Source organism: Lutjanus erythropterus, chromosome 8 (genome assembly GCF_056507025.1).
Source record: "Lutjanus erythropterus isolate fLutEry1 chromosome 8, fLutEry1.hap2, whole genome shotgun sequence".
Lineage (NCBI taxonomy): Eukaryota > Metazoa > Chordata > Actinopteri > Lutjaniformes > Lutjanidae > Lutjanus > Lutjanus erythropterus.
The window spans coordinates 41,300,739-41,326,638 of record NC_139324.1 but is presented as its reverse complement, the minus strand read 5'-3'; the positions used below and the strand labels follow the sequence as shown (position 1 = coordinate 41,326,638).

General features: G+C 40.3%; 1 protein-coding gene across 1 annotated transcript in view; it reads right to left on the bottom strand.

The window, feature by feature from the left end:
• Positions 1-1,825: 1,825 nt before the first annotated feature.
• LOC146323346 (partitioning defective 3 homolog B-like) overlaps positions 1,826-25,900 on the bottom strand; it is a 311,888-nt gene continuing 287,813 nt past the window's right edge. The window contains exons 24-26 of the mRNA XM_084725533.1: positions 4,107-4,322; positions 2,974-3,084; positions 1,826-2,794 (exon numbers count right to left, since the gene is read on the bottom strand). Coding sequence (XP_084581659.1) covers positions 2,680-2,794; positions 2,974-3,084; positions 4,107-4,322 — 442 coding nt within the window. The 3' untranslated portion in view covers positions 1,826-2,679. The remainder of the gene's footprint in view (positions 2,795-2,973; positions 3,085-4,106; positions 4,323-25,900) is intronic.

The following is a 25,900-nucleotide window of genomic DNA, read 5'->3' as shown; positions in this document are numbered from 1 at the left end:
TCATTTCCTGCATTTCCCAATGCGTTTTACTTTTGGAGACCAAAAAAAGAAGCAGGTAAAACTTGAATTTTGCTTGGTGACCAATAGGTGATGGTCTCATGATGTCACTGGATCCAAAGAGCATCTACTGACATTTGCTTTCTCTATAGGTGCTTTTATAATTTTAATTTGAACACCTTTATTACGTATGGTGTGTTCTTCTCTGATTATTTAATTGTTTTAAAGAGTATATGCTTTGAAACACTGTCTAAATACTGGGAGTTAAAACCAGTAGAGGAGAAGGCAGCACTAAAAAGCTGTAAAATGAAGTGCTGGAATCATCTTGCTTCGGCGCGTATATGAACTTGATTGAGGTGTCAGCATTATTACAAAATGGCCGTCTTGTTCTTCACAAAGTTTCCCCCAAAGTTTGTAGGTTGATCAGCATTCTGATGAAAAGTTTCAAAAATGTAGCTGTCAGCTTTTTATTTAAACCGGTGGATTATCTGCGAATTTGATGTCTGACTGAAAAAACAAGAAGTGAGCAAAAACTCAAGTCGCAAAGGAAGGATTCAATAAACACAGGCTGACTCTGTGGATGAAGTGCAGATGACTGAAAATATAAGTTTTAATACATTCATGTTGTTATTCCAGGATGATTAAAGGAGGAGCAGGGTCACAGAATCAGCCAGAAGTGGTTTCAGACTCAGATGATACGTAGTCCTAGACTAAAAAATACTTTTAAACTCGTCTCTACTGAGAGAAATATTATTGGATAAAAATGAAAGACAATCATAAAAACTTATTATACAATGTTAAAATGATTCATATAGTGCTCTGCTGTGGTTTAATGCACTTCAATTATTCAAATGTTTCCGTGTTTCATTGAGGAAACACTGTATGTGATCATCAGACCAGTCACAAGTACAAAACTCACTCATTAAAACTGGTGTAGTGGCGTTTTCCCTGTATTCAAATTGAGATAATACACTGTTCAAATTTAAAAGTTAAAAAAACTCATAATTTCAAGGCAACTGGCTTCACTAAATGTTTGAGTTTTAAGTTGAACTTTCTTTGGGGGTTTCTAAAACTCAGATTCAAATTTATCTAAAATATCAACAAAACATTTTAGTTGGTAAAACTTTTTCAAAACTTAGAAGTTTGCGTTGGGCTGAGGGATGGTAATGTTTATCCGTTAATCTATTAACTGCGCATATACGTGTGCTTCACTTGTGTCTAGAAGGGAACCCTAGATTTGTGAATTTGTACACCTTGTTTCTTTCATTGTGCGCAGCTTAACAGCAAATAAGATTTGGTGCAGCTATCGTCAAAATCAATTCTTTGTCCATTTTAAATCCGACAGTTCAAAAGCTTTTTTTAGATCCTGCAAAATAAAGGCAGGGAAAAAGAGGGAGAAGACAAAACGGAGAAAGAGTAAGACCCCTAGTTAATGTCTTTGATAACAGATGACTTCTTTCATTGCTAGTCAACAATGAAGATCACATTTGGAAAAATTTGTCTGTTTATTTAATGGCCTCTATCTTCTCATTACTGTGCGCGGGAGGGAAATGGTGCACTTTGACATCTTCTCTTTTCTAGCTGCAGGATCAGCTCATTGGAGAGCACAGAGCACAGCACGATCCTGGCACTTGTGCTATTAGAATATATTAGGTAGGTGAAATAATCTCGAGCAAAAATAAAAGAAATATATAATAAACTAAGCAAAGCAAACTGAAAAAGTTCCTCCAAAAGGACAGTGATTCAGGACCAGAGTTTATTTGATGTCATTTTACATCTTTAACTGGTTAGTTTCTGGTTAATGGGTGTTATGAATAACTAAATCCCTAGTTGGGCTCAAAACTAAAACAATCAGTTGAAGTGAGGTGCCATGAAACTGAGTTTTGTCACTGTTGTTGTTTTTACAGTGTAGGAATCAAAATGCACTTCATTTAATAACATACAGTAACTGTCACACTAATTTTATGTCGTCGAAAACATTTATTGTTAATCTGGCACTGATGGATAAAAGCCCACTCTGTTGAAATTGGAGAAACAATGTTTTTGCTTGGAAAGCAGCAACATTTAGACTTTTGTCATGATCGTCTACATCTCAACTCGTCCCCAAGAGGAGCCTCAAACCCTTCCAGTCACTTTTTTTGTAAACAACTTCAGTCTCAAGAAGAAGTCTGGCTTCATCGCACTAAAATACTGACACTAAAATGTGTTATTTGTTTCTGTCACTGCACGTTACACAGAGTATCTTATTTTTCTTCACTGTGGTGAAACCTCCAGGTGCAACATGAGGGTGCGTCGAGCTGAATGTATGCCTTTATTACCTCAATTTAAATGGATCCAATTACCTTTGTGGCTCGGACTGATTCTTGAAAGAGACGACTTAATCAGACTATAGTGAAAAGTAAAAACCCTACTAATTTTATGCTCCGGGAAGACTCAAAGCAATTTAAATGACTTCAAACAACAAGACATTATGCATCACACAGGCCACTCTATAATTAACCTCCTTTACCTTGCTTGTCTGTGTATTACCATATACTTCAAACAGCGTAGACAATGTCTGATAATGATGGTGATTCACATCACACCATTTCAAATCTATCTCACTGGAGTACCAGAAGCAGAAGAGCTGCACAACACGAGCAGTTAGTATTCTGCTCAGTTTCATGTCTGGACCTGATTGGTCTACACAGCTGCAGTCATGGCATTCTTCTGTCTCGGGTTGGTTTGGTGTTGCTGTTGCTGTCTTCCTCCCTCCCCAGTATAGCCATATTGGTCTGGACTGGGATCCACCATGTGCCTGTAAACAAACATGATCTCACAGTGAATGTTTGTGGTGTCACTTGCATGTAAAAAACACATTTTGTGTGAAAAAAATTGTGTTTCTCTCTTAAATAAATGCAAAAAAAAAAAAAAAAAACGGAGGTTTTGGATCTCAAAATTTACCTGGGATAATCTTCGTCCACAAATCGCCCCTACCTGTAAGCTCCACCCCCAGTTCCACGCGTCATAGTATCGTACCGTATTCCACGCAGTGGAGGGGTGGGAGAGGGGGGCACGTCCTGCCGCAGGGGGCCCCTCTGCTGGGAGCTAGGAGCAGAAATCAAGAAGTCAACCATTATCACAAAATGAAGGACGGGTGAGGACCCGTGTTTTCCTCTCGTTTTATTGCCAGACTCAAATTTCCACACTTCTCAGTAGATTATTTGGCATTTTTTGGAATCCTGAGCCAACAAGGCTTTTATTTATTTTTTTTTAATTTGATATTTATATTTCAAACATTTCTGCCCAAAGAGGATGCAGACTAAACTTTTACTGCCTGTTTTCCCTCAGCATAGTGAATAAATAATATGATCCTATTGTTCCCCCATTTTTCTTTAGTCTCTTTTATATATAAGGACTGAAAATCTAATTTTCACAGCATCGTTCTGTGCAGTCTTGTTTAGTCCATGTCCACAGAAATGACAAAGATGGCAGCCATTAAGGTTCGTCCATTCCTTATTGCTCATTACAGACATTTCCACTCAGCAGAGTGAGCAGATTCAAAGGTCTGGATCCAGACAAGTTTCCTTATGCAGAAAAGACAGCCTGTTGACTTTTCTGATAACTACACCACTGCATAACTAATAAATGTCCAGACAAGCTTGATATTTGTTAAAATTTGTGCCGCTGTATAGCGTATATATGCAATCCAAAGATATCGCCTCACTTTCTTTCAAACTAATTTGCAAACTAATTTGGTCGTGGGTGTCTGGATTTAGTTTAGTTGTGGGGCACTTCGGGCTGAGAAGTACAGCGTTGAGACAGTTGTGTAGGCGTGTACGTTCAGTTGTGCGCCATACTTCTTTCCCTGCTGTCGGCAGCATCAAGCTCACTCTGGCCTGTGCTCTGACACGGTGGTACATTTTAACATTTTACTAGCGCTGTCTGCCTGCTTCAAACGCCATGAAAAACACTCTGCTGATTAATTGTATTTTGTAAAACATGGAAACACAAATATTTGTCCAAACCTGGAAACTGCTGAAATTCAAAACTTTCCATTCTTTTCTGTCCATTGTAGGAACCCTGAAAACAATGAAGATTTTAATTGTTCCTTCCTTGCATCTAATTACCTTGGGTGGGGGTAATACCCAGGGTCGACTCCCCGAGGGTCAACTGCGCGTGCGTAGGGCTGACCGGGTGGGTAGGCGGAGTAAGACGGGCCAGACTGAGAGTTGGGGTTGGGGTAGGATGGGGACTGAGGGTACCCCTGTGAAGTCTGAGGAGGTCCGGGGTAATGACCTGACCAGGGCTGCATGGGGTACTCAGCTGGATCCAATGGACCTCGTCTGGAGAAGAGAACGGCACAATTAGAAACAAATAATTGTGAAATTTAACAGGTGTCTTTTCTACACTTAAAGGGACAGTTCACCCCAAAATAAAAAAAAATATATTTTTCCTCATACCTGTAGCGCTATTTATTGACTTTGATTGTTTTGGTGTGAGTTGCAGAGGAGATATCTGCAGCAGAGATGTCTTCCTTCTCTTAAATATAAGGGAACTTGATCATACTTGGTGCTTGTGGCATTCAAAGTGCAAGAAAAATATATTTCAAAAGCTCAACAGCATTGTCTCTTTCCAGGAATCCTGACCCTGTTACTCAAGATAATCCACAGACCTTGTCCCTGCCATCTGCCAACCGTACCATCGTGCAGAAGGAAGGTAGCATCCACTCATGGAGACTCGAGAGGCTCTTGCTCACAACAGCGTGGGATGTTAACATTAATGGCGTCCTCCTCGGCTGAGCTGTAACCTCTCATCCATGAACAGATGCATGTTTCACAGCCACTGATAGAATGGTCATGTTGCCCTTGGCTCAACTCTTACAAATACATCTTTCATTTAACAGACTGATGGCTGTATCGAATGGAAAGAAACAACATAATGTCATGAAATGCAATCAGCGAAATAAACATGATTTGCCTGCATGACACCACTACACCGATGCGGTTTTAACCTCTCGCTCTGCCTGAAATCACTCAAAATAAAACACATCATCAACCAACTGCTGGCACTGCGAACATCACATCAGGGTTTGCTGTGTTTGTTTGGTTTGTGACGTTGATTTCATGTCTTTTATTAAGAAAATGTCAGTAAATTCAAATGCCGCACTTGCTGCCAGTTTCTCTGGTAAATCTGTCGACTAAATGGCTGAAATATTCATGAAAACCTGCTGAAAATTCTTTGTTTTGGATTGGAGAGAGGAGAGAGAGACACACGGCCAACAGCCCATCCCAGCCAAAGATCACATAGCAACAGAATATAAGTGACATGTGACAGTTTTAAGTAGGCTGGGGCTCAGTTAACATGCACGCAAACACACACAGCTGCGGTAATCCAGTCCAGTCCTGTTAATAGATATCGATGTCTTGTGCCCAGTGGATAGCAAGTACACAAACATGTGTTGTCCACATAGCTAACATTATGAGGTATTACATTTTATCTCTCTGTCTTTCAGTCTCTTCAAATCTGTCTGCATGTCTCTCATCCTTTCTATATCTACACATCTGACGCAGTTCCCTTTCTGTTTCTCCCTTCTGTCATTTCTGTTTTACAAATGTAATTTTATCTCTTCTATTTTTTATGTTTGTTTGTGTCTGAACATAAATGAGAATTTCTTTATATATACACCCTCTAATCTCACAACACATCCTCATAGCTAAACAAAAGAATAAGGCATTTATTCCCAAAATGACATTTATTACCAGTGAGGAGGACTGGGAGTAACAGGCTCACCAGACCAAAGTGGTGAGAGTAAATCACGTGACATTATAAACAGTCATAGTTTGGTTAGGTTTAGGAAAACATCATGGTTTCCATATATGTCATGTAACAGAAGTGATGTTAATGTCATTTAAAGTTACTCAAAACTTTAAATAACTCAATAACTTGTTCGTATGTTTTTTTTGTTAATAAAATAACAACAACAAAAAACAAAACTCTTTTCTTTCACATGGGACTCTGACTCCAGTCTCCTAGGTGATTGTATGTTTTTTTTAAATAAAAAAAATAAAAAGAAAAGAAAACCCTATGTTTAGTTTTCCTTCACACAGAACTTCAATCCTGGTCTCCTGAGTAATTGTACATTTTTAAATGTAAACAAAAATAAACAATTAAAACAAATAAATAAAAGAAAACTCACATTCATATGGAACTCGAAACCCAGTCATCTGGGTGATTGTATGTTTTTTGTACTGTTAATAAAAAATAAATAAATAAAACAAAACTTTATGCAGGATTTGAAGCCCGGTCTCCTGGGTGATTGTATAGTTTTTAAAATTGCAGATAAAAAATAAAAAACAACAAAAAACCGTTTAAAACCCCTTTACGTTTACATTTTGTTTCACACAGGACTCAATCGCTCGTCTCCTGGGTCTTTCCTGTGACTTTCCTGCGCCTGTCATATTTACTACGTCCACTAGGGGGTGTCGCCAAACAATGAACGTATCAGTCGCTTGCACTTCAACACGCATGTTTTTCTGGTGAGGACGGGCTGGAAATTCTGCACCATTTTGGAATAAAATACTCCAAAATAATGTGTAGTGAAGCAGGCACTTGTGTTTAAATGTGTCCAGAGCAGAATCATGTTACTCTCACTGAGTGTCATAATGACACTTATCACTGATATGCACAGTTGAGTGGGCGGGGCTCCACAGCCTCCAGCCAATCACAGAGCTGACCTGTCGACTGTTGCCTGGAGATAATTTTAACGTGGACACAATCACAGACGGACAGACGGAACCAAACACAGATTTGTACATAAATATTTACACGTTGTGTTTCCATCACTTCAGAGGACATGACATTGACTTACATTCATGTTCTGGAGACGTACCTAACTTTACCCAAACCCCAACCTGAGTGTTTACCCTAAAATTTAATGATTTTCTTTATGGGAACTTGCGTTTTGTCCCCTTAAGTCCCCACAATGTGAGTGTGTAAACAGATTTGTGTCCCCACAACATAAGTAATACACATCCACACACCCACACAGAGTGCTGGTGGTCTCCGTGCTCCATGCTGACGCCTGTGTGTGTCAATTTGGGTGGTCAGCAGTGGAAAGTGTCTAACTAACTACATGCCCATCATGTTTGGGATGTCTGCTGCTGCCCCTCCTGGCTCCATACCCGCCATGTGAGTGCACACGAGCGGCGCGCACACACACACACACACACACACACACACACACACACACACACACACACACACACACGTCACATTTCTGCTTCTCTGTCAACTCATCTGTCAACCTATCTGTCATCTGTCTGCTGGTTTTCAACTTATTCTGCTACACTTATTGTAAGTCGCTGTGGGTAAGCGTATCGGCTACATGTCTCAAATGTCTCCCTTCTTGATAGCCACAGCCGTTTTGTCTGCTTCTCTTCTGCTGGAAAGCCGACCGTCACGTCAAGTCTACCAGCTGCCCCGTCTGTCCATGCGTCTCTCTCTCTCTCTGTCTCTTTCTCCTTTTAGACATTTTATGGCTACACGTCTGCCTGTCAGCTAATCTGCATGGTTCGCCATCCATCTCGGAGCCTGTATACCTGTGCCCATATCAGCCGGTCAATCCGTCACTCAGCATTTGGCCCCCCCGGCCCCGATAACGTCACCGAGGCAGAGATAAGAGCAGTGGAGAGGTGATGGGGAGGTGAAGAAGGCAGGATAGAGACGGGAGAGAGAGAGATAAGATGGAAGAGGGAGAGATGTAAAAAAAAAAACAAGGACAAGAAAATAGGTGAAGAAGATACAATAAAGACATCTTACAGGTAATTAAGTCATTAGCTTCTGCAAACAAACTTAACTTATCTGTAGAGTCCTGCAGGAATGAGTCCTAAAGCCCAGAATGAGTTCGCATATTAGCAACTCTTCCCTTTTCAAGTCAGTAGGTTTTTTTTTAATGGGTCTTTGGTTAAATGTCTCAAAAGATGTCTAGTTAAGACAAGTCTCTCAGTCAGACACCTCAAAAGATAAGAAACTTGATTCCTCACTACCAGGGCTGGGCAATAATATCAACATTATATCGTAACATGATATAAGAGCAGACATCATCTTAGATTTTGGATATTATATTGTGATATGGTATAAGTCTAAGTCTGTTATAACTGTTCTAGAATATTCCTTTACTCACTTAAACAATATATCCACATTACTAGTTATTATGTATCAAAAATGTCACCGTCTTAATATTAAGGCTGCAGAATTTGATATAAAAAAAAACGTGATTATTTTGACTGAAATTGCAATTGCAACATGCGATACGATTAGTGGATGTTCACTGATAAAAAAAAATTAAACTCATAAAAATGTGATATTTACTGGGGTCTATACCAAACAAACATGTTTTCTTCCATCTGGAGAACAAGATTTTTTAGGTCAGGTCATCTCTGCAGCACTACAGTACCTCATTATACTGCTGTTTTCTCACACATTTCCTTATTTAAAAAATTGTGATTTGGATATTGTGCTTGGCCATATTGAGATTTTATGTTAATATCTTGTGAAAGCACCAACAGTCCTCCCTATGTTATTGTCATAATATCGCTAAATATTCCACAGCGCCAGTGAAACAACCTTTTTTTATCACCTTCACTCCCTCCACTCTTTGGAGTACATAACATGTCATCAGTCATGAACTACCTGATCAATAAATAGTGATATTCACCAATGAAACTTCACTATCAGTGTTTTTCAGCCATAGTGCCCAGGCCTACTCACCACTAACTCTCATTTATTTAGATTCTCACCATTAAGCTTTGATTTCAGCTCTGTAGTCTTCCAGTGGTTTCAGGTATAAACTACTGCACTGGCTAGAATGACTCTGGGCGAAGAATTTGAGCTTTTTGTTTGGTCCCTGCTTAGATTTTTATTTAATCTCTGAACCACCGTCTGTTGGCAGTGTGACAGTGATCAACTGGAAACCACGTGAGAAAACATGTCGTCAATATCGTCAATTTATTGGATCTCTAGGAGTGTTGGGGTTTAACGGGTGCAGGACAAAGCCGATAATATTTTAAAGCAAAAAAGAGAGCAAAAGTAGAATCCACAGAGTGTAAAAATGGAGAAACAATTAAGTGGACAAAAGAAAATGATGTTGAATTTGCTATTTGCATTTATATGATATCATTTTAACAGGATATCTTTTGGCCAGACAAAACAAACATCACTGACCTTGGCTCAGGGAATGTGATGGGCATTTTTCAGACAAAAGGATTAGTGGATTAGTAATAAAAAAAAAAAACTTAACAGATTTATTGAAAATGAAAATGATTGTTATCTTCAGCCTTAGAATCTTCTGTGAGTTGCTGTATTGGGAACAGAGAGTGGAAATCCAGTGGGAATCTTCAGGGAATTCACTGTAAATCCGGTGGCAAGTTTGGAATTCTCCCTCCAGGAAACCCAGTCAGCACTGCACAGCAGCTGGGGATTATGGGGTAATGAGGATGGAACCCATTACTGGCACATACACACACACACACACACACACACACACACACACACACACACACACACACACACACAGCAAACCTTTGCTTAAATGCAGTGCTAGTTCCTAATCACCCCCTCCCAAACCCCACGTACTCTGGAGGAGGCAAATTGGCACACAGCTGGAGAGGAGTTAAGACCAAATGAGGAGGCTGGTGGTCTGTGTGTGTGTGTGTGTGTGTGTGTGTGTGTGTGCGTGTGTGCGCGCGTGTGTGTGAGTGCATGAGTGTGTGTGTGAGACAGAGAGAAAGATAGAAACAGATGTAATGAATGAGAACAGCTTCCTGGCACATGCAACAACTAGTTTAACATAATTGAGAGAGTAATCAAAGCAAAATGAAAGAATTGAAAACGTTCCAAGCAGAACAGAGAAGCTATTGAGGGCTCAGTTTGAAGTGAAATCCAGCGATGTAATACCTGTTTAAGGATGACTTCTTTAATATTGTTTGTTATGTAGATAGTGCACTCAGAGTGTAGGTTAGATATCTGAAAGGATAATTGGAAAGATTTCTCTCCATGTCTGACAGTAATTGAGAGTAATGTGAGCCTTTCTAATTCCCTGGTATTTAAGAGATTTCTGATGGATTTTGGAGGAAACAAGGAGTTGTTATATGTCCTCTGCACCTGCCCCTCTCTCTCATAAACACACACACACACACTTTCACTTAGTCTTTCTAAAAGGGCTGGATACAGCTGTTATACTGGTGGAAACACACACACACACACAGACTCACACACATTCACAGCCATCGATCATCCCAGCTCGTCTCAGACAGATGCAAATACATTTAAGAAAGGGAGACAAGAGGTACACTCTAAAAATAAAGCTGCTAACTGGAACCACAATGTGTTCTTTGACTTGTCCCAACAGGAGAACCCATTCTGTTTCCTGGTAGGACTGTTTATAAAGGTTGCAACTCTAAGTATGGGGTTATATCTAGAACCATCTATGAAAGGTTTCACCTGAAACCTCCCATTAGGCCTTTTCCACCAACATGGAACCTGCCCCATTCCAACTGAAGAACATTGAACCGTTTGGAGCATTTCCACATTAAAGTAAATTGGTTCAGAACCTGAAATAGAATGTTTTCTTTGGGAACCAAAGTCGGCGTGTCACGTTCTACAGGTTGTTTTGCACTGAGAGGGTGTAGGTGCGTGGTTCCACTCAAAACCAGTGGAAATGCTGGTTCATTAGATAGCACCAAAAAACTTGAATAGAACTGGTTCAAGAACCAGAGCTACTTCGGTAGAAAAGGCCTTATGAGAGGTTTTAAAGCAGAACCCTTTGATGGTGCGGTGGTTCAACCCAGAACCCTCTCTAGGGGGTTCTATCCAAACTCCTTCCGCCTTCTAAGGGTGCTACCAAGAACAAGGGTTTCATCTAGAACTCACTCAGTGGGTTTTTACTAAGAATCCTTTTACATTTCAAAGAACCTTTGACTGGGTAGAAACTCGGGCCTACTGGAGGAACCCTTAAAGAACCCTTATTTCTGAGAGTGTACCATTGTCACACAACACATTAAAAAACCCCTGAGAGCCAATGACAGACGCGTGGCAGATGGATCGTCTCAATAAATACAAACACAAACAAAGCCACCACAAAATGAAAAGGGAGGGAAAAAGTTGAGGATGATGGGGGGCGGGGGGGGGGGGGGGGGTGTTATGGAAGGTGAGACAGAGAGACAGAGGGGGGAGTAAAGAGTGATATTCAAAGTGAGTGACGGAGGAGCGACGGAAGGAGTAGAAGATAAACTACCTTGGCTTTAATTCAGTTATTTCTTTATGAGTCTTTATGGAGCTCACCTTGTGTTGATATCCATTTAAAAGTGATTTTAGGTTTGAGGCTGGGAGAGTGCTTCATATATTCAAATTGCATTCAACAGCGTCAGATTCTTTGTCAATGAGAGTCACGATATTTTGACAGTCTGGTAATAAAACAGATTAATAGCTCAAATTGTTCCACAACTGCTGTCGTAATGTCATTTGCCGAGCCGCAGTGAAAATGGAGCCGCTGCGGTATAATGTCCCTGGAGTTCAACTAAGTTTCGCTGAGTTCCATCTTCTTAATGTGATACTTCATTATGAAGCTTTAATCACAGAGGCATCACAGCCCAAACAATGAGGCAATATAAGCTTAAGTGAGAAATAATGAAGGGCGGATAAATATTTTATCTTCTGTCTAAGCACGGGCAGGAAAAGAGAGGAAAGTATATTTGAGGGAGGACTGTACTGGCATGAAAATGAAAGCTGCGTCATATCTTGGGGTCTTTAAAAAGTACATGTATTATTGGATTTGAGCTGCTTTGTAAATGAAATCGAGTTTAGTACATCAGTATACTGTAAATCAGTGGGGCAAGATACCTGTGAAACTGACCTATGAAAGAAAATCGTCATTAAAACGATGTGGTACTTATGGCTGGGTTCAGTCACTGACCACTGAGGGATCCACCATCATGATTTAAAAGCCTTCTGACTTTGAGGTAATGTGTCCCCTCAGAGTACGGTGGAGAGAAAATAACGAGAAGCTGTTGCTGCTGGTCACTGTACTAACGTGAACCCAATGTTCTGTTACACTGGTGGCAGTGGGACTCCCTAAAAAAATTGGTATTAAGCCCGGGGGGCGGTGCCTTACATCTTGTGTCACACTGCTGTGCGCCTGTATGTCTGGCTCCCTTTAGGTCGTCTCATCGCTTTCTATCAAAACTGCAACCTGAAAAGTTGTTCATTAACCTGATTTTTGCCTTAAACACAAAACTAAACCCACATGAGACCTCATGGCTAATTTCAACTTCAAGCAGAAATTATTTTTTAATTTTTTTGTGATCTTCAATTTTACAAAGATTGACTTTTTACTAATTGCACAACTACAACTGCAACTAGACTTTCCTGCAGATTTTTAAATGACTTTTACCTGATTGTTGATGAATTCTCAAATTGACCATTTCTTTGTTTTTGTTTTTTAAATCATATTGTTGCTATTTGCACTATTGTTCTCTTAGCTTCTCAGGATAGCTAGCCAGCTAACTTTGTTTTACGCTGAGTTATGAACTTGTGGCCTATTATTCCTCTTTTTTAAAAAATATTTTACACTTGTAAAATAATAATATAAATATATATATTTTTAGTGCATTTTATTTAAATTAATTAAATGTTATGTATGCACTAAGAATGAAACACACTGTCTTGATGTGTGTGTTTGCATGTTGTGGGTATTCTGTGTTGACATGGTTCAAATGTTTGTAATACACGTCTAATATCTCACTAATATATTTTTCTTTGGCTGCTGTTTCATATAACTCAGTAGAAGTACATGACAGGGTCCCTGATATGTTTTCTGTCTTGTGAGGGGTCCTTGGTTGTGAAACAAATTGAGAACCTCTGCCCTGGTACTCAGAAAATATTAACACAATGTTGATCACGGACTAAACAGAAGACCTGACCCATGTCTAATGGAACTGCCAATAGTCCAGCTATCTTCATTATAAACACATTTGTATATGTTGGATGAAAATAAATGGAGTGGTAAGAATACACAATGTCCTTGTGTAACAGTAATACATATTACACAAGGACAGTCAATAAATATTTCACCGTCACATATGTGGCATCATTATGAGCTTTGGAACATTAAACGAGTTTCAAGGAAATCAGGTGTTGCTTATAAATATGCGTATTTATACTGCTTCAAAATCCAATTATATCACGTGATCCTTTGGGAGAACCTGAGATGTAATTAAGAAGTGTCTGCCACGTATTGTTTGTCACGACTATGTTTACTTCAACGTGTCCACACAGAAACACAAGTGCCAACATGAGGACATAATCTGTGCCACTGCTATTGTATACATCGCACGTTAAGGGTGCATGTGCAAAAAATATATTCATGAATCGCTGGTTTTCAGAGGCATCTGGCAGCTGGTTAACCAAGATTTTTGGTCATCAAGCAGAGAATGGAGGCTTTCAGCGTGAGTGGCAGTTGTCTTTGTTTGATTAAGTTAAGCCACACAAAGCTGCTGCCTGAGCGCAGGTACAGTACACGGCATCTGGAACTGTATTAACTGTGAATAAAGTGAAAAAACAAACTCTTTTGCAGAACAGACCTGAGTCATTAAGAGCAACGCCTGAAGCAGCAGAGAGAGTTTCTTCTGTTTTATTAGGAGAAGCCCGATGAAGCCACTAAGCTGTTTTCCTGCTTACGGTTAAGTGGTTACATACTGTGTGAGTGTGTGTGTGTGTGTGTGTGTGTCAGGGATGGTATTCTGTTGGTTCAGCTGTCAATAGGGTTTGTGTTGTTGCTTGTGTGTGTGCGTGTGTTAGAGACCCCTAAACCTCCCTCGACTCCTGACCCCTCGTGGTCACATGATACTCCATCAGCTCCCACCAAACACTTAGAAGATGGGGTCAAAGGCTAAGGGAGGGTATTATCAGCCAGGATTAGGGGCATACCAAATACACAGACACAACATTCAAACCCTCAAATACCATTTGGCAAAGTTAACAACCAGTTGGTGGAGGATTGCACCACTGGTGACCCTGCAACTGCAGTGGGAGCAAAGCTAATTTGATGTTTTATTTTCATGGACACCTCTAATGAAATACCTCTGCTAGGACCAAAATGCAAGAGAGAGGCGGTTTTTTAACAGAACCTGGCTCACCAAACCTAATCACTGTGTCATCTTGGCCCACATTAGCAGAGTGACCGAGACAACATTCCTCCACCTGAGACGTGTTACCAAAGTAAGGCCTTTCTGAGCAAAGCAGGATGCTCAGAAATTGAGGCTGATTGGGAATCTTCAGCCTGTTCACAACTCTGCCACCAGACTTTTAACAAGGACAAGGAAAAGAGAGAACATTAGTCCTGTTTTTAGCTACCCTCCACTGGCTCCTCATTTCTTTTAGGACTGACTTAAATCTTCTTTCACTCACATACAAAGCTCTTAATGATTCAGCACCTTTATACATTTCAGACTTTTTAACTCCTTATCAACCAACAAGAGCGCTTAAATCTTCTAATGCCCATAAAATAAGAGGAGAAAACCCTTTTAGCTACTAAGTTCCAAGACTGCAGAACACCCTATAACATTCAACTGAAGCCCTACTTATTCAGGCAAGCACTTAGGTAACACGCTACATTTCTAGAAAGTCGAAAATACATGCTATTAAAATCTTGTGCTTTTGTTTTTATTCCACACCATGAAGCACTTTGAGTTGCATGTCATGTATGAAAGGTGCTATATAAGTCCTGGTCTGGAGGACGGCACTCCAAAGATGCTCTATAACAAAAGGTGATGCATTACAAGTCACACAAATGTAGTGCAGTGGTAAATACTTCCTGTTTCCTGTGTGGGCCTGGTCTGAAGGGTTATGAATGCTGTTGGGATGGATGAAAGTGGAACAGCACTATATACAGTACATATTTAATGTTTGCACTTTATGTTGACACTTGTTCTGCCACTTGTCTCCTGAACGGGCGGGGCAGTAGTGAAACATGTGACACAGATACAGAAAATCTATCTGAACCGTCTCTGTTGTTACACGTTCAACACTGCCCTCACAAATAACCTGAAAACAACATAAACACACCGTCAGTGGAGAGCTTTCTGCAGTATGGAGCCTGACGTCGTTCAAATTGATGGGACCTCACTTTGAATTAAGTATTGTATTTTTATCTCACCTCTTATTACAGTATGAAAACAAAAATATTTGTATTCAAATTATGTATCAGTGAAATGTTAATAGCTGGGGACAGAATGATGAGAGGAAACTCACTTGTTACAGCTCACTTTGAATGAGCTGCAGTGGTGACCTGGGTCAACAGGAAGGCTGCTACATAAGAAACAAACCTGAATACCAAGCATATCTGAGTCAAATATTGTTGGTGAGACAGGTTGAATTGAGGGTTAAGAGACTGCAAAAAGATCAACGGTATTTCATTGTGGATCATTAAACTTTAACAAAGATGAAGATGGAATCTTTAATTTTCTGTTTTGGATACGTGCAAAAGATGTAATTACTGAGGGCTTCGTAGTGGGGGCAAATTTGTGTTAAAACACCCGGCCATCGAGGAGTTTCAAGGCAAAGAGCAGACCACTAAAGAACAAAATCTTCATCTGTATTCCTAGAGACAACCAAAGAGCAAAGGACAGAGAGAGGGCAGATGAATGTAAAGAGGGTAGGAAGTTAGCATAAACAGGAGACAGAGATGTGACTGCAGAGGACTGAGGCAGGAAGGGAAGGAGGAAGAGTAGGAAGAGGAGGAAGGAGGCAGGAAGGCAAGAGCCGTGTCTGAAATCACTCCCTATTTATTATATAGTGCACTACATTTATCACCCTTATTCAAACAAAGGTCTGACGTTGTGTAAAACATAAATAATTGATGATTGATTTGCAAATCCTTTCTGACCCATATTCAACTAAACACAGTATACAGACTTGAGATTAAATGTTCAAACAAACTTTATTGTTTTTTGTCAGTAGACACGTTCCAAAGAAGTTGGGACCGGGGCAGGGATGTCCCTAAAAAAAGACACTGTCTGGATGGCAGCATATGTTGCTCCACTGATGAGGCCTTCACAGATGTGACAGTTACCCATGATGCCATGGGGACTAGCACACTTCCATACCATCACAGATGCTGGATTCTGAAGGTAGCGTTGGTAACAATCTGAACAGTCCTTTTCCTCTTTAGCCTGGAGGACACAACGTCCATGATTCTGACTTTGCGTCAGTCCATCTCAGATGAGCTCAGGTCAGAAGTCTGCAGTGTTTCTGGATGTCTTAACTTGCATTTGTAGATGCAGTGACAAACTGTGTTTACTGACTGAGTAGTATCCTTTGTACAATTCAGTGGTTTTTTAATACAGTACTGACTGTGGGGGTCAAAGTTCACAGACATTCAATGTTGGTTTTCAGCCAGAGATTTCTCCTGATTCTCTGAATTTTTTAATAACATTATGGATTGTAGATGGTGACATCCCTAAATTCCTGCAGTTTCGTGTTGAAAAACGTTCTTTTGTCGCCCCTGTCACAACTTTTTTGAAACATGACACAGGCATGAAACTGAGAAGAATTATCTTTTTGGGGACGTCCCTGTTCCATCTCCAACTTTTTTGGAAATCACTGTTTTTATTTATGTTTTACGCAAAATCCCAGCTTTTTTGGAACTGGGCTTGCACTATTTAGGGACTCAGTGCTGAGTGTGATAATGGCTCCACGTGCCCTCGAAATCCCACAGTGAGAAAATATTTGGATGAATGCTACCTTCTGCCAACAATCCCACAATGCAATGCCCTGCATTTATAGATATGAAAATGACTGCTGTGTGACTGTACAGCTGTTAGTGTTGATGCAAAGTGATGATGATTAGTGTCTGAAATCTCAATGTGCATTGAGTAAACTACAGATTTTACATTATTTGGGGAGTAATAAATGAGATACCAAAGGGGTGATTTCAGACGCAGCACAAGGATGAGAAATAGAGAAAGGGAGAAGCTGGGGTTGTCTTTAAATAACAAGAAAAAATTAGCTTGAACCAGGGAGCCATTAAGCTCAGAAGGAGTAAAAAAAGATTCTTATAGAGTTCTGACAGTCTAGTAAAAATGAAGACAATGGGGAAAAAGTTAAGCAGGAAGACAATAAGATGGAGGAAAATGAAGAACAGAGTTTTACATCTGAAAGCTGAATAAAAAAGGAATGACACATAGGACTACAAGTAAGAGAGACTGAACCTCCCAGATGGATGTCTTGTGAGTGAGCCTGAGACGAAAAACATGAAAGGAGGAGAAGGAAGAAGGGAGCAGAAAATGAGAAGGGAGGGACAACAAAGAAAAGTAATGGAAGAGGAGAAGGATGGAGAAAGAAGAGGAGAAAAAAGGGAGAGAAACAAGTGCTGCCCTCCAGAGAACTGGCATGCTGAAGGTCAGCATCTGCTGAGAATAATGGGCCCTACTTTAGAGGAACATGCACGCGCACACACACACACACACACACACACACACACACACACACACACACACACACACACACACACACACACACACACACTCCCGGATGCTTGCTCATACAGTTCACGTTCAAATGAAACTAAACACCTTTCAGGGGCTCCTATCTGTCTTTGTCAATAAAGTTCTGTCAAATATGATTAATCCGCCTGGATATCATGAATTACAAACTGACCAGTCCAGGAAACTAACATGATTACATTCCCCTGTGTGTGTAAGCGTGTGTGTGTGTTTATACACATTTGGAAATATGCCATGTGTGTATCAGGGTGTGAGTGTGTGTAACTGTGAGTGTGTGAGGGCGCATTATACAGGGTAGTTCTTAAATCAAAGAACACAGCTGAAGTGTTAAAAAGAAAAAAAGACAAAGACAGCAGGGAATGAGACGGTAATGACCACAGGAGGATAAAAAAGAAGAATATTGAAGAACAATCGAGAGAGGATGGTAATATGGTAAGTAGTTACAGTGAACAGTATGAGAAAACGAACAAAAAAAGTAAAGAAAAAAGAAGAGAATAAAAAGAGAAACAGCACTGACAGAAAAAGAAAATGAGATGGAAGAAGGACAGTGGAGAAACCCATTAGAGAAAAGTGAGAGGAACTGAGGGATGAGGGCCTTCCAGATGGTAGGAGACTGTTGCCGCGGAAACACAGAGAGGGCAGAACAATGGGGATTTGGAGTGGTGTTTCGCATCCCATCATAATACGGCCATGCCATTTGGAAACTGAGCGCTAAAACTGCAGCCAAAAAAAAAAAAAATCTCAGACATCCACAATTTACTGCAGGCAGCTCCTCAAAAATAAATTACGATCGACAAAACAAACGAGAGATGAGCTCAACAAACTAAGAAACATGTTGTGAACCATATCATGGGGTTGAAAGTCCTTCAAAAGCTTTGCTCATGTAACTGCAGCTCCTTTTCCATTGCATTCATCCTCTCGCTTTGATTGCTGCACATCAACTCCGCCCTTAATGAAAAGCATCTTGAAGTTCTATCTATCCCTCTGTCAGATTAGATCACAGAAGTTCTACTTAGCCACAAATAGGAATCCATATATATTCTCCACTTGAACAATGTGGTGTGATGTACATTTACTTTACAGACCGTCAGTCACTTGGCTTCCAGTGTAAAATCTGCAGTAAAGGTTTATGGTCAGCTCCACCGAAGGCTTTTTACACAAAAATCTCGCAAAATCGTTGCAATGAGGGTTTGCCTTTCAGTCAGCTTTGTGTTTTTACACCGACCAAGCGGCCCCGCCCTGAAGCCAACCCAGTGTGTCCTTACGATGAGCTTGCATCGTGGAATAAAAAGAGGCATGCAGTAACAAAGCAACACACCGGTCACCAGGATTATTATCACACACACAGAGCTGATAACCTCATGGATTTATAACACAAAGGTTTTAACATGTTCCTGGATAAACGGGCCGTCGCATCCTCTGCTACAGAGAAGTTAAAAAGATCGACACCTTGTGTGATGATGTGGGGAAGATCTTTCTCCTCCTGTCTGTGTGTGTGTGTGTGTGTGTCTGTTTAGCGCACACACCTGTGTGTGTGTGTGTGTGTGCTCGCTTTAACAATACAGCGTACAACGGTCATTTTCATTTTGAGCAGCTCTTCCAAGCGACCATGTGTAAAAAAAGAGTGGCTAGCTAACCTTGCTAATGATTATCTATAGATCAAAATGATCAAGAACACTAACTTAACAATATGAACAAATCAAGCCACAGTGGCAAAGTCAACAGATGTTGTGTTGAAATCTGTTTCCCTGTCGATGTGTGTTCACCTTTACCATACTCTTCTACACTTCAGCATAACTTACCCCGAAACCACGGACGGCACCACCAATCAGTCAGAACCGACCTCTGTGAAGAAATGATCAACGCCACTTTGGAAATAAGAGAGAAGAAAGAAGCATGTGCACTGAAGAGGAACGCTGGAACGACCACAATTTTAAATTGAATTTGTGAACATGTGTAAGCTATTGCATAGTTTGCATATTAATAACATAGTTTGAGTAACTTGATTACTTCACACAAACAAGTAACAGCAGGGATCGGCGTCAGACTAATGAACGCGAGGTGTAAAGAGAACCAGTCACGATTTGATTTAAACTTTTCTTTTTCATTTAGAACTGCTGTCTATGCCATTGTTAGTCTTGTTAGTCTTGATTTGTAAAGATCAACAGATCATTGGTTTTATGTCATTTACATTTTCAAATTCCTCTTTAAAAAGAAAAGAAAAGTTAATAGAAAAGTGCAGGTTATCAACAAGCTATGCTGTGTCATCTTTGTGTGCGTTGTTTTGTTTTTATTTTGGATCCATTTTCGTTTTGAAATTGTGACACCTCCATTCCTAACGATGAGTTAAAGAAAAAAAAGTTGTGTTTTTCTTCTCTAAAATTGGCAACCTGAAATTAATCCATATCTCATGTTAAATGGTGCAGAACAAGTCGCTACCCAGATCAACTTTTAGATACTTGAATGTGCAGCAGCCATAAAGACAGATTGATCACATCGGCTGTGAACTGGCTGCATCTCCAAAGTACCTGAATGGGACATTTTCATATACGGTCGCTGAAATGACTCAAACTGAAGATGACATTTGGTTATTTCAGTATCATACATACCCACTTACAGGCAGTGTAGTGGTTGACTTCCTGAAACATCATGACATCCATTACTGATAGTACCACAGCCCATTCAAATAACCTCCATTATTTCACATCTTGAGCCAATAAGGTTCCCCCACAGCAAGATGTAATAGTTTCAAGCTGGGGACATTTTGCTCTGAGCATGACCACAGGATACAAATTGCTGACAAAATTACGATCCCTCAATAGCCACTAATTTGGCACATGAAGAGGAGTTCTGAAATAGTACTTTCAACAGGGAGATGGGAGATTGTAAAAGCCCCGGTGCACGCACACGCACACGCACACGCACACGCACACACGCGCACACACACACACACACACACACACACACACACACACACACACACACACACACACACACTGACTCAAGAATGGTCTGAGATTCATATGAAAGGACTGTCTAAGAAGGGACACACACACAGACACAAACATGTCCTTAGTATTTGTGTGGTAAAAAAGTTAAAAAGTGAACCAAGTGACCCTCAGCGGTGAAGGTAGGCCACTGGATCTGAAGGTAAATGTGTACATCCATTCACTAACTCGACAACTCGCTGCTTTATTTTAACGCTAAACCCCTGCCTGTTGTGGTAATATGAGTTGCTTCCTGTTTCGGCAGATTCATAAATCATCTTAACAATTTACGATACGTTCCATCTGGTATCAAAGAATCTTTTTTTTTGCACGAGCTCATCTTGTTGCCTTTCACAGTTCACGTAATTTAGAAAAAGAACTTTGCATGCATGCAGAAAAAAAACATTTCATTGTCATTTAACTATCCAATATAACTTTGGAAAAAAAACAAGAAGCATGTAACAGCACAGGGACGGCAGATGTTCATTAGGCTGCTGCCAGATGTTAACATTTCACAGCTGCAAATGTTGAAATGTATGAGGCACAGTCCATCTTTTTGTTCTTCAGACAGACACAAATAATACTGAGACTTTCCCAGCAGGGTTGGGTACCGAACTCAGTCAGTACTGATCGGTGCCAAATAGTGGTACCTGTGAGTGCATCAGGATGTGAGAGTATAGATACCATGAGAAAGAGAGAGAGTGATGTTAGAGTGAGCAGCAACAGCTTGTTCAGTCACAGAGTGGAGTGACTGAGTGAGTGAGTCAGGCCAATAGTGAGCCAAAAGCAGTTGCAAGTGTGGTTAACTTTTCAAAATTCAACACAGACAGCATGTTTGAAATGCAAAGCTCTAGGGTAACACATCTAACCGAACACAAAACACAGTGTAATTAAAAAATAAAGAGTGCACTGTTTTTCATGAAGGTCCCCTGCAGCAGCTGCAGCTAATGTTAGCACGCCTGCAGCCAGCGCCTAAACAGTGTAACCCGACACTCCAGGTCAACAAAACTTTTAGTGAGGCATTGACAACTTCATCCACACCTTCAGGTGACTGATTGGCTCCCTAGATCAGTTGTTGCTGGAGGTAACAGGGATTTTTATTGTGAAAACTGTCTTGGTTGGCTAAGCATTTTTACTAGCTTTAGCCGCTGTCTGCATCTGAAACTCTTTACAAACTGTGTGTGAGATTTATTAGCATGTTCGAAACCTTAGTATGAAACCAATATTTGTGAAGTGCATTCTGTCTACATGGAAATATTACAGTATGCAAGCACAGCAGCCGTAACGATGACAACAACATAACAGGAAGGATATCACATGTGCTTCCTTGGCGACATAAACAACAGCGTTGCCCTGGCAACAGACTGACAGGCTGCAGGTGGTAGGGATGTTTGAGACGGAGGAGAGAGGGATGTTACTTCATGTGGTGTGCAAAATGCTCTAAATAAATAACAAAATATTCAAAATAAGGAACAATTTTGAATTTTAGAAGTGTGGACGGAGAGACTAAAGTATCTGCCTAATCCAAGGTACTGGTAGTATATCGGTTCAAATGTGAACAGTACTCGATCCTAATTCCCAATACTGAAAAAACTACTTCAGCAAAAAGTAAAATTACTCCCACTAAAATTAATTAAGTAAAAGTGAAAATGACCACATGGATTGCGGTAATGAAAGCAACATTCATTTTGAAGTTGGCTTCACATTAGCTTAACTGCTTTCTGGTAGAAAAAAAGTAGTTCCTACATGAAACTGTTCACAACAACGTAACCGGGTCATGATTTCTAGAAAGAAACACAGACGTTGAGTTTTTCAAATGTATTTTTTTTGGCCATTTAGTCCCATTATACTGGAGACATTTGCAACTCACTCCAAAAGAAATGAGATGGATTAATAGCACTACAAGATTTGAAATTGAGGCATGGATGATGTTTAGTCCAGAAGATTAAACTTCACCTGTGTGTTACTCTGCCACTATGCAAAATGTACAAATGTGCAGATTTCACAGCTTGTAGCAAACCTGTTTCACTCCCCATGAGCACAGTATCACTTAACACCAGTTACACTCCAGCACACCCGCCGACCTGTTAAACATTCACCGGCAGGGACCTGAAAGAAAGATTTCCTCCCTCACCCCGGGGTCCAGACATATGAAAGCATATCATACTCTTGTCAAGTGGGGGGGGCCCACCGGTTCTGCAACACATTATGGGTTGTAACCCAACTATTTCAGAGTCCACGATCGAGATCAAAGCTGTGACCAGAACTCTTTAAAGCGGCAACGGGTGAACACATCAGAAACACTAGAAGCCAAGAACAAGGTAGGGTCAAGAGAGAAAAAGAGAGGGAGTTGGGGCGGGGGGGGGCAGGGTCTTTCTTGGGATCCCCCTACATGACTAATAAACAAGCAGATACTCGAGTCCAGAGACGCAGGAAAACAACTGGACAATGGGGTGGATTGTACCGCAGTTAGTAAAGTGGTCTGGGAAACCCTCGGGCCTGGCTGGGAGGTCCTCTTGAGACAGACAGAAAGAGAAGTGAGAGACATTTCATTTCCCTCCTCAGCAGAGTGAAACAATATTCAACAATGTCCTTTTCACCCCAAGTTCAGAGAGAAGGAGGGGGGGGGGGGGGGGGGGGGCTGAAAGAGAGATGAAAAGAGGAACGGCAGAAAGTGGAGGGAAACAAATGAAGAAACGCAACTAAAAGAGACACACAGAGACAGAGTGGAAGACACAGAGAACAACATCTGCTTTCTAATTACTAATCATCCAATTAGCATTACAACGAGGAAGTGACAGCCTTCCCAGAAACCTGCGCAGCAATTCTGATTGGCTCTTTTAAACCAATAAGAGTAATAACAAGGACAAATGGGAAAGGGTGTTTGGCTAATCCAATTGGGTCAAGGCTGTGTTTCAAACAACTGATCGCTGTTATCAGCAGAGATCCTCTGGGAGCAGAATCCTGTTGTTAATCACCGATGACTTAGTCCAGTCCAGTGGGCTTTGAAACTCGCATGCACAGAACTGACGGCTGCAAAAACAGTAATCAAAAGAAATATGGGCTCATGGAAGAAAAGGGGGCCACCAGACAGCAGGAACACACACAGGAGGAGGGCTCATTTCTGTGAGTGGATTATAACAACCCCATGTAAACCTAAAGTCATTATTTGTCACTATGGTGACTGTTGTCCTCCCATTCTTTAGGGTTATACACCGTCTTTCTTTCTCTTGTCTACATTTTTATATAAAGAATAATATAAAGAAAGTGTGTGTGTGCACCTATATGTCAAAGTGATGCTCTGAAAATTATTTTCAACTCACAAATAAAACAAATAGACAAAGATAATGAGGGAAATATTTCAATCAGTGGAAAACATAATTCAAATCAATAAATGAATTTACAATGCTATAATTTACTAGAAAGATCATTTCAATTAGCCAAAATGTTTAACCCAAATCAAACAGCCTATAAAAAGACAAACTCTAACAGTGACCATGAACTGAATTTAAACATAAAAGAGAATGACTGGAAAGAATGAAAAGAATCTGTGTTGAAATAGAAACTCATTTTCTTAAAACTTGCCCCAAATACAAAGAAATCACTGACAGCAGAATATGTAACTGTGTGTCACAAAGCAAGAAATATTTCAGTGTAAGCTTTATTCTTCTTCTTCTTGTTTTATTTCACTTTACATGTTCTATATTTACTGTATATTATATTGTATGTATTGTTCATAATGTGACGTTTTGCTCTGGCAACATGTTTGAATTAAAACGTCATGCCAGTAAAGATAATTAAATTGAAAATTGAAATTGAATAAAAGAGAATATGTAAATAAGGCAGTAATGGTGCACACATGGTAGGGGCGCAACCTGTCAATGTTGATATTTCACACAGTCTGACGGCCATCAGCTGACTGAAACGCACACACAGGTGCACACACACACCTACAAACATAAAAGGCACACATGCACACAGATCACAGAAGTTGTTTCTAACAGACTCAAACATTCATAAATGCTCAAACGTTGGTAGCTGGTCAAAGTGCCAGCGTTCCAGACAACTTCTCACCAAACACCTCCAACATTTCTGACCTCTGTCAGACCAGTGAATACCCAAACACTTGTTGTGTGTCACCGTGTTTGAACCCGCATGCAAACAGAAGCTCCGTTAAAAGAATCCAAACCATCATATAGTAAAGTGCTGCAAAATAATAATGGCGTCTGCTACCTCATGCATCATTTTTCCTCCTCTGTTTCGTTTAGATATGGACTGCTGAGACTTCAGTTGTGTGTACACTTGCCAGAGAAGCTCATCGGTTTGTCACGGTCAGCCATGTTTTTTTTTGTTTACATTTGCATGCGCCAGGACTCGGGCCAGCCATTAGGAACCGTGGGAAGGGGGGCAAAATTTTCCAAACTGGGCCTCCATCCACACCCACACACAATCACCAACCCATCTTTAGCTCTAATATCAACACAGCAGTTTCAAGTGCTCGTGGCCATTAGCAGAGATACAGATGGAGTCAGAACAAACATTTCAAAATCCAGTGTTCTCCGACTGCTTTCTTTTGTATACATATACACAACATGATTATAAAGCACAAAAGGTCAAATCCGTTATTTTGAAACACAAAGAAACAATTTTCTTCACCTTTCAAACTGATCCGATCCTTAAAAAACGCAGAAAATTACCATACTGATGCAGCTAAGCTAAGCGTACCAACTAAGACCCTGTATTTCCTGTGACAACTTCAAAATAAAAGTTGTTTTCATCAGTTAAAAGACTTTTAAAACTTGAAGTGGGACGCGGCATAAGACATGAACCATTCAGGTTTGATTCCAACCAGGAATGTTTCTCTCATGTGGGTCGCTCCGATACCAATATCAGTATCAAAAATGCCTCTAATATAGCCTCAAATGTTGGATTGGGTATCGGAGAGTATGTGAGCTGATGCACTGATCCAATATCACATAATTTATTAGCCTTGAAATGGGACCTTGCTACTTCTCAGCAGCTCGTACGCCAGATTTTTTTAAACTTGAGCCAGGCCATGCAGCAATGACAGCAATCATATCACTTCCATAAAGTGTTAATAGTATGCAGCTGTTGAAAAATAATATTAGCATATATATATTTTAATGCACTGGTATCGGATCGGTACTCAGTATCAGCATAAAAGCAAAGTTAAGGTATCGTAGCTGGGAAGGAAAAATGGTACTGGAAAATGTCTGACATAAACCTCTCTCTCTTTATTTCACTCAGTCGCTATCTAGCCTTATAAAATGAAAATAAGCCTTAATCTCCAACAAACGTCCTCAGATTTTTAAAATTCAACCTGGTTCTCGAATGGGTAGGGGTACAGGGACACAC